The sequence below is a fragment of the Coenobita brevimanus genome, chromosome 59, assembly GCF_032717465.1.
Source record: "Coenobita brevimanus isolate Jiangsu-jjx chromosome 59, ASM3271746v2, whole genome shotgun sequence".
Classification (NCBI taxonomy): Eukaryota; Metazoa; Arthropoda; class Malacostraca; order Decapoda; family Coenobitidae; genus Coenobita; species Coenobita brevimanus.
The window spans coordinates 13,132,801-13,145,670 of record NC_137012.1 but is presented as its reverse complement, the minus strand read 5'-3'; the positions used below and the strand labels follow the sequence as shown (position 1 = coordinate 13,145,670).

The 12,870-nt window shown below is 43.6% G+C and overlaps 1 protein-coding gene across 1 annotated transcript; it reads left to right on the top strand.

Annotated features, from left to right (window-relative positions):
* The first annotated feature begins 2,933 nt into the window (after positions 1 to 2,933).
* LOC145402908 (roundabout homolog 2-like) lies at positions 2,934 to 12,014 on the top strand. Its single transcript, XM_080274811.1, is given in 5 exon segments — positions 2,934 to 2,988; positions 2,991 to 3,569; positions 7,612 to 8,828; positions 9,340 to 9,649; positions 10,996 to 12,014. Coding segments are annotated over 5 exon segments (3,180 nt in total).
* The last annotated feature ends 856 nt before the right edge of the window (positions 12,015 to 12,870 follow it).

Below are 12,870 nucleotides of genomic sequence, written 5' to 3'. Positions count from 1 at the left end.
TTGTACCTTTCCTTCTTGCTGGAAGTTTGCTCTCATTCAGCCAGTCCCAAGGAAAGGTTACCATTCCCAATCCTCTAACTATCGTCCAATTGCTTTAACATCCTGTATCTCAAAAGTTTTCGAGTCTATTCTTAATAAAAAATTTTTAAAGCATCTTTCCTATCACAACCTTCTTTCTGATTGTAAGTATGGGTTCTGTCAGGGACGCTCCACAGGCGATCTTCTCACCTACCTTTCAGACTCCTGGTCATCCTCCTTTCGGGACTTTGGTGAAAGCTTTGCCATTGCACTTGACATCTCAAAGCTTTCGCTCGAGTCTGGCATAAATCTTTAATTTCCAAACTGCCCTCTTACGGTTTCTATCCTTCTGTCTGTGTCTTCATCTCTAGCTTCCTTTCTGGTCATTCTATAGCCACTGTTGTAGACGGCCATCGTTCTTCTCCTAGATCTATTAACAGTGGTTTTCCTCAGGGCTATGTCCTATCACCAACTCTCTTCCTTTTATTCATCAATGACCTTCTAAGCTGTACATCTAATCCTATCCACTCATATGCTGATGACGCCACCCTTCACCTTTCCATTCGATTCCAGCAACGTCCATCTCAGCAATTACTTCAACAAACAAGGGATGAGGCTATGGCACACCTAATGTCTGACTTATCTCTTATCTCTGACTTGGGTAAAAATAATCTGGTTGTTTTTAATGCATCAAAGACTCAGTTTTTGCACCTATCAATCTGACAAAATCTTCCACAGGTATACCCACTAATCTATCTATCTATCTATTGCCAGACGCCTCAATCCCGTTTGGGGTGGCCACAAACAAATCGCCTCCAAGTCGCCCTGTCCCCCGCCATTTCACTGCCCTGCTCCCAACTCACACCCCCCTCTCTCATATACCTCTCCACCCCATCCCTCCATCTCATCCTCGGCCTCCCCCTCCCTCTTCCCCCCTCCACCTCACTCACATACACTCTCTTCGTCAGTCTTTCACCCTCCATCCTCTCCACTAATGTTTAATAATATTCAGCTTTATCCTGCATTATCCTTAAACATGCTTGGGGTTTCATTTACTCGGGACTTATCGTGGAAAGATCATATTACATCTCTTGTAAAATCTGCTTCGAAGAGATTAGGTGTGCTAAGCCGACTCTGTACCTTCTTTACCCCTGCACAACTGTTGACTCTATGCAGGAGTTTTATCTGCCCCTTCATGGAGTACAACTCTCATGTATGGGGAGGCTCCACACATACAACTCTTCTCAATATGGTGGAGTCAAAGGCTTTTCATCTCATTAACTCTCCTCCTCTTACTGATTCCCTTCAACCTCTGTCTCTTCGCCGCACTGTTGCATTTTTATCTCTTTTCTATCGCTACTTCAGTGGTTACTGCTCCTCTGAACTGTCTGCATGCATTCCTCCACCTCTACGACGGGCACATAGCACCCATCTAGCAGCAAACTCTCATCCCTTTTCTGTCCAATTCTCTAATGAAAGAGGTAACTGTTACTCCCAGGTCAACTCTGGAACTGTCTCCCTCTGTCTGCATTTCCTGCTTCCTATGATCTCCATTCTTTCAGATACAGTGTGTCCAGGCATCTCGAAATGATCGGATCTTGAATTTGGCTCTCTCTTGTATTTTGTTTTTTCTTTTGGAAGGAACAGTTTTGCGGGCTTGTTGCCATTGGTTCCTTCTTCCTTACATTAAAAAAAAAAAAAAAAACTTTCCATATCGGTTCTACGGTACGTGACTAAGAGCATAGTCTAGTGTCTTTCACTTGTTACAAGTCAGTATTCAAGGTGGAGAGACGGCAATTTTAGGCCAGGTAAAAATAGACAGACTATAGCAACGACAAGTGCTGAGGAGTCTGATAGGCTCAGGAGAGTACACTACATGTTTTGTGATATACTGCATTCCCTTGACAGTTGTATAATGTTTGTTTAGAGCATATCCTGTTTCACTGTGGACGACTGCACAGTGAATGCTGTGTGATCAGTGTACTCCAGGTGTTACAACGACTATGAGTTGTATTCCAGGTGGCTTGGCTGATTTTGTAACACCTCTTCCTCAGCGATTTATTTTGCACATTGCACTTTAGTATGGTCTTGTATGCTGCTGCTGCAAACTACGTCGATACGAATGCGAAACGGATAGCATATGAGGGAATGTTAAGGTGCAGTATGCAGAATATGTCGCCAAGGAAGAGATGCTACAAGGTTTTCTTTGCTACTCAGAATACGACCCTATAACGACTGATGTATAGAAAAAGAAAAATGATGGTCAGCATTTAAAATGAATATAATCAGTGACTTTTTAATGGGTACCGGTACCGCTGTAAGTGAGGGAAACTACCATCCATCTACCTGATGCAATCAACCTCAGATGACAACACTGAGGGAGAAGCCACGTGGTTCCTTATAGTCCTGAGAACCATTTACTAAGTTGGGTGGTGACCACCTAACCAAAATATATGCCTGGTGGTCTTTTTAAAGTGCTCCAACAGGAGATTGCTCACGAGGGTTTACAGCTGAGTGATGGTGAGGGTTTATTGTTCATATATGCCACTCGACAGCCAGGGATTGGTCACTCTAGCCTTAAATTTTGGAACTAAGTAGTCTAACTCTGGATACTTAAGCCTTTTCTGGGGCACTAATGAGGGATATACAGTAAGATTGATCTCCATTAGTGTGTGTGACAGAAATTGTTTGGATTAAAAGGATTTTTTATGTTTGTCTTATGGTAATTTAAAAAAAATATATATATATTAACAATTATTGATAGATTCCATCTTGTTTATACGCTGCTGTTCTTAATGAGCATAATGGTCATGATTCTTCCTCTGTCGTGTTTTCTTTCTCCTTACTAAGGCTATCTTCTTAGGCCCTACATTACCCATCACTTGTCACCTATCCTTAGGTGTGAAAAAGTCTTAATGATGATGGTGATGATGATGATAATGATGATGATGATGATGGTGTCTCCTGTACAGGTGCACCTCCAGTGATCAAAGAACACCCGAGCAACACTGTGGCACGTCGTAATGACCCTGCCACTCTGAACTGTGCAGCATCTGGCAGCTCCAGAATCCGATGGTTCCGGGACGGGGAGGAAGTGACCACATCATCACAGGAACAGAGTTCGCACCGGGTGCTTCTGCCATCAGGGTCACTGTTCTTCCTGCGGGTCATGGCCACCAGGAGGGACAGCGATGCAGGAACCTACTGGTGTGTGGCATCAAATAGCTATGGAGCCACACGTTCAAAAAATGCCACACTCATTGTGGCCACACTAACCTCTAACTTCCAGCAGCAGGCTGGCTCCTCTATAAAAGTCCTAGTAGGGGAATCTGTCATCTTGCCCTGCCGGCCACCCAAAGGCACCCCGCCACCTGAGGTGACCTGGCTCAGGGACGGACAACAGGTCACCAACTCCAGCCGCATCAGTGTGAGTGACGACGGTGACCTGATAATCACCCGGGCCATCCATCAAGACTCAGCCCAATACATCTGTCATGCCCATAACGCTGCTGGCTCCCGTGACGCCTCGCCCTCTCACCTTACTGTCATGAGTAAGTTTAACTCTTCACTTCCAAGATGGATCAATCATTTTACTTTTGCCATCTCTAGGCGATTTTCTCAGGTCTGGGGAGGCTTATTGAACTTGGTGGATTAGATATGATTTTAGTTGTTAATCAATTCATGCACAAGAAATCTTTCCAAATTCGAAGAAAACTGTATGTTGGTGGCATGACCAAGCGTAAAACATGTAGCTTAAGTTTCAAGAGGTTAATCTATGCACATGTTTGATTGCTCCTGGACCATTTCCCGAGGATTAGTAAGTTTTCTAACCTCATTACCCAAAATATTTTATGGTATATAATGATGATACTAATAATTTAGGTAAATAACGCAATAGAATATCACTGTTAAATGCAGAAAACATTTTTTGAAGGGTGTTGTTCCTGTTGTTGGCTAAACTGCACAGGAAGCCAGTGATGTAAGACTGGTATGAATAGATAATATAAAATCTCCATATTTTTGCGAACATGGTCTGTTGTGTACTTAGTTACTGGCTTACTACATTGTGTGGCACTCCCTGCAGAAGTTGAAGCGTGGAAAGTATCATGGAAGTCGATTTTGAGATGTCACTTGCCTTGCATGTGCCAACTATTCAGGTGTACTGAGGCAAGTTTTTAGTCTAAAATTCAAAGAGGTGGTGGCATTAACCCTTTAACCGCGGGCTTGATTTGCTTTTTCTTGCAGCACCCGTGGGCATATTCGCGCTCTGACAAACTTTCTAAAAATATTTGCCAAAAATCAGTTATTAGTCCTAGAATGTTAAAATCACATATGCTTATGGCACATACCTTCAGCTTTCTCCTGGGGTGTTTTTTGAGCCTTCGTCGAGTACCGTAGGACTTGTGGAGACCTCTGAAGCTGGGTAACGAAGTCTCCACTTTAAACTTCCTGACAACGCATAATATGATTACCACAGCCTGATATTATCACTAGAAACACTATTCTATGATTCTCAAATAGTTTGGAATCCATATTCCAAAAAAAAAAAACACTGTGAAAGCAATGAAAATTACGAGGGCGTATGACCTTCCCACTTGCGCTAGTTTGCCGCTGGTGTTGTCATTTATTATTCATAAAAACACACACAGTTTATATTTCTATTACTGTATAACACTTATATATATCTACAGTCTTTATCCATAAGTTTCCTTCAGTAATAGTAATTTATTGTCACTGTAGGGATTCAATTTCTTTCAGTAAAATACGTAGCATTCACTTTCTCGTCCTGTATACTAGCATTGAGAGTGAATGTCACTTTCACCTTCACTCTCATAACTCATAGTATTCATACATGCTAGAGTGAAACTTTCACTTTCATTACTCCTAGTATATATACTCGTATTCTTATAATACTACTCATTTACATTTCTATTTACGTTCTCTATTTTATTTACATTATTTAAATTTCTATTTTATTTACACTGTGTTATGCACTGTCACTTGAAGTAACTTATAAAACTATTTTCCACTGTTCACTTATATTTACATTCATTGTTTTACTTGCTGTTTACACATTATTTACACATTATTTACAATTCCACTTGCACTGTTTTACTCAACAGAAAGATCGTAGTCACTCTGTTTCAATTGTCAGCCCTTTACCTCTTTCCACACGAGGTTTAGTAGGGGGTAAAGATCACAAGGCCCTTTGCATGGGGGTAAAAAGTGGCTGAAGTTAGCAGGAGCAAACAGACGTACCTTCACCTTGGAAGATGACAGTGAACTGATAGGGGTGGGCCGGGTTGGCCTACCTAGGGAAATGCATTACTGCCAACGTCAGCCTCTTGACAGCTGCTAATATATAGCAGTGAAATGATTGGCAGGAAATATAGACAATACATTATAAATTAGGTAGTTCCAGGTGAATGTAAATATCACTTAGGCTTCTCCCTTCCCTCCTTATATATATTTTTAGTACGAGAATAGATTATACGGCATATTTCAAGGGGAAATAAACAGCGAAAATTAGCGAACGAGTGCACGTGAGGTGTTGTCAGGTGATAATTAGCCAATTCCAGGTGTATGGCACTCTCATTTACCTTATTTCTTTTTGGTATATATTATTTGGCATAAGAATAGGGCATAGAGCTTATTTCAATGGATGAAATCAGTGGAAAATTCCAGGGAAGATTTACTTAGCGTAGCACGGCCGGGCAGACGAGAGGAGAGGGTAATGGAGGGAAGGTAGGGAGGGGAGTCAAGATTGGGGAGAAATGGCTAAACTGTCAACAATGGATGGGAGTACAGATGAGATTAGGAGTGCTGACTAGTGTTGGACATGGGCAGTACTGATAGATGATACAAGCTACCACTTGAAAGCCCGAGGGAATTCAAAATAACACAGAATCGCAAAAGTGACGCCCTGCAGTATGATCCCTTGCTCCCAAGCATCACGAAAGTGACGCCCTGCGGTTAAGGGGTTAAGGAAGATTTTTTAGATTTTCAAGCAAATGCCTACGAAAAATAGAAGAAAGACCAGAGGCAACAGATATGTCCTACCCCTCCGCCGCTTGGCTCACACTCCCTCTCCTGCCAATGTTTTTGGTTTACACCTGCTCTGATACTCCTTTTTTTTTTTTTTTTTTTTATTTCATTTTGTTTCCATGGCAGAGACTTTGTCTTGAGATGATGAACCACACATGAAAAAACAATAATCCTTTCACCACAATGGCATCTCTTTGTATTTTATTCTAAACGCCACCAGATTATTTTATTCAGATCAGTACAGGTGAGAAGAGGTGAAGGTCAGAGGGGCAAGGAAAAAACCTGGTGAGAGAAGATGAAAAGAGGTCTAGTAGAGGAAATAAATAGAGAAGAGAGGTGGAATGATATTAGAGAGAGAGAGAGAGAGATAATATCATTACAACATCAACTTCAAAACAGACAAGAACTGGACCAATCAAAAGTTATCTGTTTATCTGTCTAACCATATCTATTTCTCCGTCTATGTGCCGGTCCGTACATACCTAATTGTGTCTATGTATGTACAGTCACCAACAATATCCTTCTCCATTCAATTTGAACATCTGCGAATCTCGTATGTGATATTCCGAAAGTTTAGAAGACTCGGAAAATCGACCACTAGGTTTCAAAGTGATCATTCACACATTCTTTATTAATGAAATGAATCGTGTGTGTGTGTGTGTGTGTGTGTGTGTGTGTGTGTGTGTGTGTGTGTGCACATGCGTGTGTGTGTGTGTGTGTTTTTTTTTTATGTGACCGACTCTGGGCATAGGCTTCACAGCCTGTTCTCAAGGCCCAGTAGTCCTCCTACGTGCTGCACACCTCTACATGTCACCACTTCGGCGCTAACACCCACCGTCCATACTGAGTACATCCTAGGGCTGTCTCATACAGGAATTGTGTATTAGTATTAGCAGGGGTATTTTTACGACACGTCAGCGGGTCTTCTGGTAGATCAGTAAAGTCTGATTTTATGAAATTCAAATCCTTGAACTGTTCCCTGCCCCAGTGGGATTTGAACCCGGGTCCGTTAGGACTGCAGGGCAACTCTCTACCGATTGAGCCACGTGTGTGTGTGTGTGTGTGTGTGTGTGTGTGTGTGTGTGTGTGTGCGTGTGTGTGTGTGTGTGTGTGATTATTATATTTATATCTGAAAAAAGTTACCAAACTAGTAGGAAAATTAATAGATTTTGTTTATTTCATGGTAAATTGTGGTTGTGACCTGGGGTGAGTCAAATCCAAAAACAGTGTCACTGCCTAACTTCCACTCTGGGCTGATTTAAGGCAAAAACATCCCTGAAACAACAATGATCACCCAAAGCCAATTGCTGTTTTCTCGTTTTCATGTGCGTGTCTCTTGCCTCACTTTTGCTCTGGTTTTGATTTGAGGTAAAAGATAAGCAATGATCACCCAACGTCAATTTCTTGTGTTCTTGTGCATGTCGTTTGCCTCACTTCAGCAGGGAGTGCCACATATGTCACGCTACAGTATCAGTAAGTAGGTATAATAGCCAGTTTAATAATCTTGAGACACAAATATTCACTGTCACTAAAGTGTAAAACCCCCAGCTCCACCGTGGTTTGAGGAGCAGCCATCCAACACATCAGTAGCATCAGGTGTTGGTGTGGAGTTGGCATGCCAGGCGAGGGGATCACCCACCCCGACAGTCACTTGGAGGCGGCTGGATGGACAGATGCCACTGGGAGGAGCCACTATTGAGGACCAACGATTAGTCCTGCAGCAAGTGAGAGTGGCAGACTCGGGTGTGTATGTGTGTAAGGCAGAGAGTGAAGCAGGTGTGGCAACTGCGAGGGCTACACTTACTGTCTTAGATGCTCCAGTGCTGACTCAGCATCCTCAGCATCTGCAGGTGATGAATGGCAATGAGTCACAACTGCAGTGCCGTGTGGAAGGCCAACCTAAACCCCTCATACTCTGGCGTCTCCCTACCTTGGACAGAACAGCTGTTCTGTCCCCTGGTCACAGCAGCAACCATATCTCAGTGTCAGATGATGGCAGTATTCTTCACCTTCACCAGGCAGCCACACAGGACAGTGGTACATACTACTGCTGGGGCATTAATAGTGGTGGAGGGGTGAGTGGGCGGGCAGAAGTGGTGGTGGTAACAGCTCTGCCTCCACCAGTAGTGGGTGTGGGGCCCAGGGACATAACAGTGGCTCCTGGAGGAGTGGCCAGGTTCTCGTGTGAGGTGGTGAGTGAGGCAGCAGAAGCAAGTGTCACCTGGTGGTACCGGCCCGCTGCACACCTGCCATCCCGTCAGCTGATGCATAACTCTGGCCAGCCTAGGATCTCCCTGCCGGAGAATGGTGCCCTCATCATCAAAGATGTGCGGATTGATGATGCTGGCATATACAGCTGTCATGTAACAGCAACAACAGGCAGTATACAGCAGGAAGCAGTACTTAAAGTGATGAAAGACACTAAGTCAAAGGAGTCACCATTACTTCCACCACCACCCAGCAAACCCCGTATACTACGTTTCAACCAAACTACAGTGCAACTAAGCTGGCTGCCCAACTCTCAGGGCAGCAAAGCTGGGCATCAGTGGTATGTTGTGGAGTACTGGTGCCAAGGATGGTCGGAATGGAGGGTGACTGATGCTGTCATCACACAAGAATCGTGTGTAGTCAGTCAGCTGTCACCAGGCCACACCTACACATTCATGGTGCGTGCTGTCAACAGTCAGGGGACATCATTCCCCAGCCCTTGGTCTGAGCCTGTCACTACCCGAGTCCCTCCCCATCCTGGCATAACCACGGATCAGGTACTGTTTTTATAATCTCTCCTAAGTTTTTAGTTGTGCATTATGACTGCTTGTGTGTATAATTGTCTTTGTCATACACTGTCTTCACTTATACTGCCACCAAACACTTCATAGTCAAATTAGACTGAATATTAAGTTACAAAATAAAAAAGTTCTGAATTAGTAATAGTTACCTTGTGGAGCCATGCTACTTCATACAAACTGGTTTAGGTCGTTCATATATGTCCTACAGGGTGGCCCATGAATTGCTCTCTCCAATCTCGTGTTTTGTGGGGACGAGTCAGTCTGATTCTGTGATGAACAAAGACATTTTGGGCGACTGCTAATGTTGAATGAGCTCTCCCCACAATGCACAAAGAATTTATCGTTTATTATATGCAATACCCTGTTTCTATGATATGTAGAATTCAAACAAGACTGTATGATAAGCAAGTCTCCATAATAGTTAACTATTATTTTATTTATTTTTTTCATATTCTGTCACTCATAATAGAAATAATCTCTACTCCAGGTGCGTCAAACCCGTCGACGCCTAGCCCGTCCTCTGGTATCCCTGACCGCCGCTACGGCCACGGCCCCGGACAGTGTCATGCTTAACTGGAGATTCTTGAACCCCATGGAGGACTGGGTTGAAGGGGTACTGGTATACTGGATGGTGGAGGGAGGCACTGTGGAGGTGGCTACTGTCCTAGTCAGCTCGTCCACCTATCACCTCCACAACCTGCTCCCCAACACACCCTACATCTTCTTCCTCCTCCCCTTCTGGCACAGCGTCGAGGGTACACCATCCAACTCATACCACCTCACCACACCCGAGGACGGTAAGCTTGGGGATGTATCCTAGGTGGTATAAAAGGCTTCGTAGCACCTCTTCTTGAGTGATTTATTTTTGTATATTCGGTTCACACTAACAACATCCAAGGGTGGTAAGTTAAAGACCAGATTCTGTGTGGCACAGGGAGCTCCATTGCACCTCTTCCAGAGTGATTTAGTTTGCACATATCGAACCTACATCGATCACCCTCGAAGACGGTAATTTTCAGGACCCATATTCTAGGTGGCATAATAAATTCATAGCATCTCTCTGTAAGCGATTTACTTTTCATATTACACTTTGGTAAAACTTTTACTTTAGTAAGGTAAACAGTGGTGATATTTAAAATATATAACTACCTACTGTATAAGGGTACGGTGAATCAGGATGCAATATACAAAATTAATAGCTAAGAAAAAGGTGCTACAAAGCCTTTATTGCCAACTGCAATATGACCCTACGTTTCTTCCAGTTATTCTCACTACGATGAGACTTTTCTTCAACTAGTTTCGTCCTTGCCATCTTCTTGTTCTGGATCTTGCATTATGCCAGCTTTAGGCCGAAAACACACACACACACACACACACACACACACACACACACACACACACACACACACACACACACACACACACACACACACACACTGATGGCGATGACTACCTTTTGATGGCAGAATTTGGTTTAAGATTTAGGGGCTAAATGTAGGCATCACTGTCCCCTTCCATTAGAGACAGGTTTCCTGTTCTGAATAAAATAATTCTGTAGCTAGTAAGAATAAACCCAGATAACACATCCTTAGTCGTAGGAGGTACCTCAAATCCAGGTGGGCTATGTATGGTACTGTATGATAAGGTTAACTAGTAATAATGTTTGAGATTAATCGTGCTGTATACAAAACAGTGTTATAATGTCACTGATGACAAGGTGTTCTGACTACTGTGTTATATTTTAAAGCTTTGGATAAGCATCACAAAGTTAGTGTCTGTTTCGTATACCAGTGGTCTTAGGGTAAATCATGTGTCCCTGGTTTAATCAGTGAACATAAACAGTTAAGTTGTTAGATAAACAGATAGGTGCAAGTCACTCTGGAAGATAAATCGATAAACATATAGACAGATATGCTAATATCCACAGGGAAAAAAGGAAGAAAATGAAATATCCCTTGTGTTTTCCTTTTTCCCTGTGGATATTCCCATATCTATGAATAAAGTGTTATTAAGAGATTTATTTTCATGTAGAGGCAGATAAATAAACTGACAGGGTTAGACTGGTAAAATAATAGATAGGACATAGCCTTGCTGTTATAATCTACTGTACCTTGATTTAAAAAGTGTTCATTCTTCTTGACAGTGCCACTGACTGCGCCAGGTAACGTGCGAGTAACGGAGCTAGAGGACGGTTCAGTGGTGATTGAGTGGTCCAGCGTGAGTGCTGAGGATGCTCAGGGGGTGGTGGTTGGCTACATGGTCACACTCAGCCACAACGGTAGTCAGGTTACAGAGACAGTTGATAGACCCTATCTTGAGACCCGTGGCTTATTGCCTGGCCACATATATACCGTGCGTGTGGCGGCGTTGACAGGGGCAGGGGTGGGGCCTTTCAGTGCCTCCGTAGTGCTGGAGGGGCAGGGGATGAGCAGGGCGGTGGCAGGAGGGGAGGTGGGTGGATCTGTACTCTACGCCCCACCACAGTCAGAATGGTTGGCATACCTGCTGATTCCATTGGTTCTTTTGCTGCTGCTTGGTACAGTGTGGTATTTGTGGAGGGTACGGCACAAGGCACCACCTTCCAGCCCACCTCATGTGCCTGTCCTCTACCAGGACCCTTCCATTATTATGTACAGTGACCACAAGTTATGGCGGCTGTGTGAGAATGATAAGGATCCCAACTTATCCACACAACTTGTCTTGCCGGACCAGTTGGTTAACGAGTATGCAGAGCCGAGGGTGCTGCAGCCCAACCAGCCTGCCGAGCCATATGCCACCACATCACTATTGGCACCATCTTCACAACACACATCCTGGCATCACCCAAATGACGAGTCTACTGGTGTGCAGGTCAACTGGGCTGCCATCCTGCCTCCTCCACCAGCCTGTCCACCGCCAGATCTTGACTTGGGCGACCCACGGCAACAAAGGGCGCCAAGAACGTGCTCCAGAGCCTCCCAGTATGATAATATGGGAGGGACAGAGCACTGTGGGAGGTCTTGTAACGCCTCCTCCGAGCACACGTATGAGCCGTGTGCACAAGTGGTCCCCTCTGACAGATTCCTGACTTTCAGTAGCCTGCAGCACTGTGGTAGTAATAAAGTGCGTGTTGAGTACCACCTTGCTCACCCTGTCGCGTCACCACGCAGCAACACACAGTAGTACTTTTAACAGTTATAGAACAACGTATTTGCTGTAATACAACATTGATACCCTGAGCAACACGCACTATTTGTAGTAGTGATAACAGTACATATTATTGTAGCTGTAATGCAACAGTGATACCTGCACGTGGGTATTGTTGTGAAGGTACAATAGTGATACAGTACCCGGATATTGATACTGACGTGAAGGTACAACAGTGATACCCACATATGCTGTTGATATTGGTGTGAGGGTACAACAGTGATACCTGGATACTGATAGTGGTGTGAAGGTACAACAGTGATACCCGGATATTGATACTGGTACAACAGTCAGGGTTCAACGTGGAAGTGAGTTCATGTCTGGCCGAACCTGATGTACGAGTATCTCCACAATAAATATATTTCACTTGTGGATCAAATTCTTCCGTTTGGAAAATACCCTGTGAATCAAATTACAATTTCTAAGTGGCATTAGACGGTTTGTAGCACCTCCTCCCTTGCTACTTGTTTTGCTGTTACATCACAATACTGTACTTTAATGTACACTTTTTATATCGTTTTATTGTCAACAAAGACGGAATCAGCAGCATATACGCATATATTGAGGTATAGTAAGCAGAACAAATCGCCAAAAAAGAGGTCCTACGAAATTTCCAGAGCCACAAAGCATAGACCCCATGACCTATCCGCTGGACAGCCAGAAGTGACGATAATTCTAGCGCTGACAGTGACTGTCTTGTAAAATAAACTAAAGAACAAATGTGAAGTGATTTATGTAATAAACAGTGTGATATGTTGTGTATATTGACCTGTGGGGTGTATTGTGTTGTACTCTACTGTATTTACATTGTGACAGGACGAGTGCACAGTAT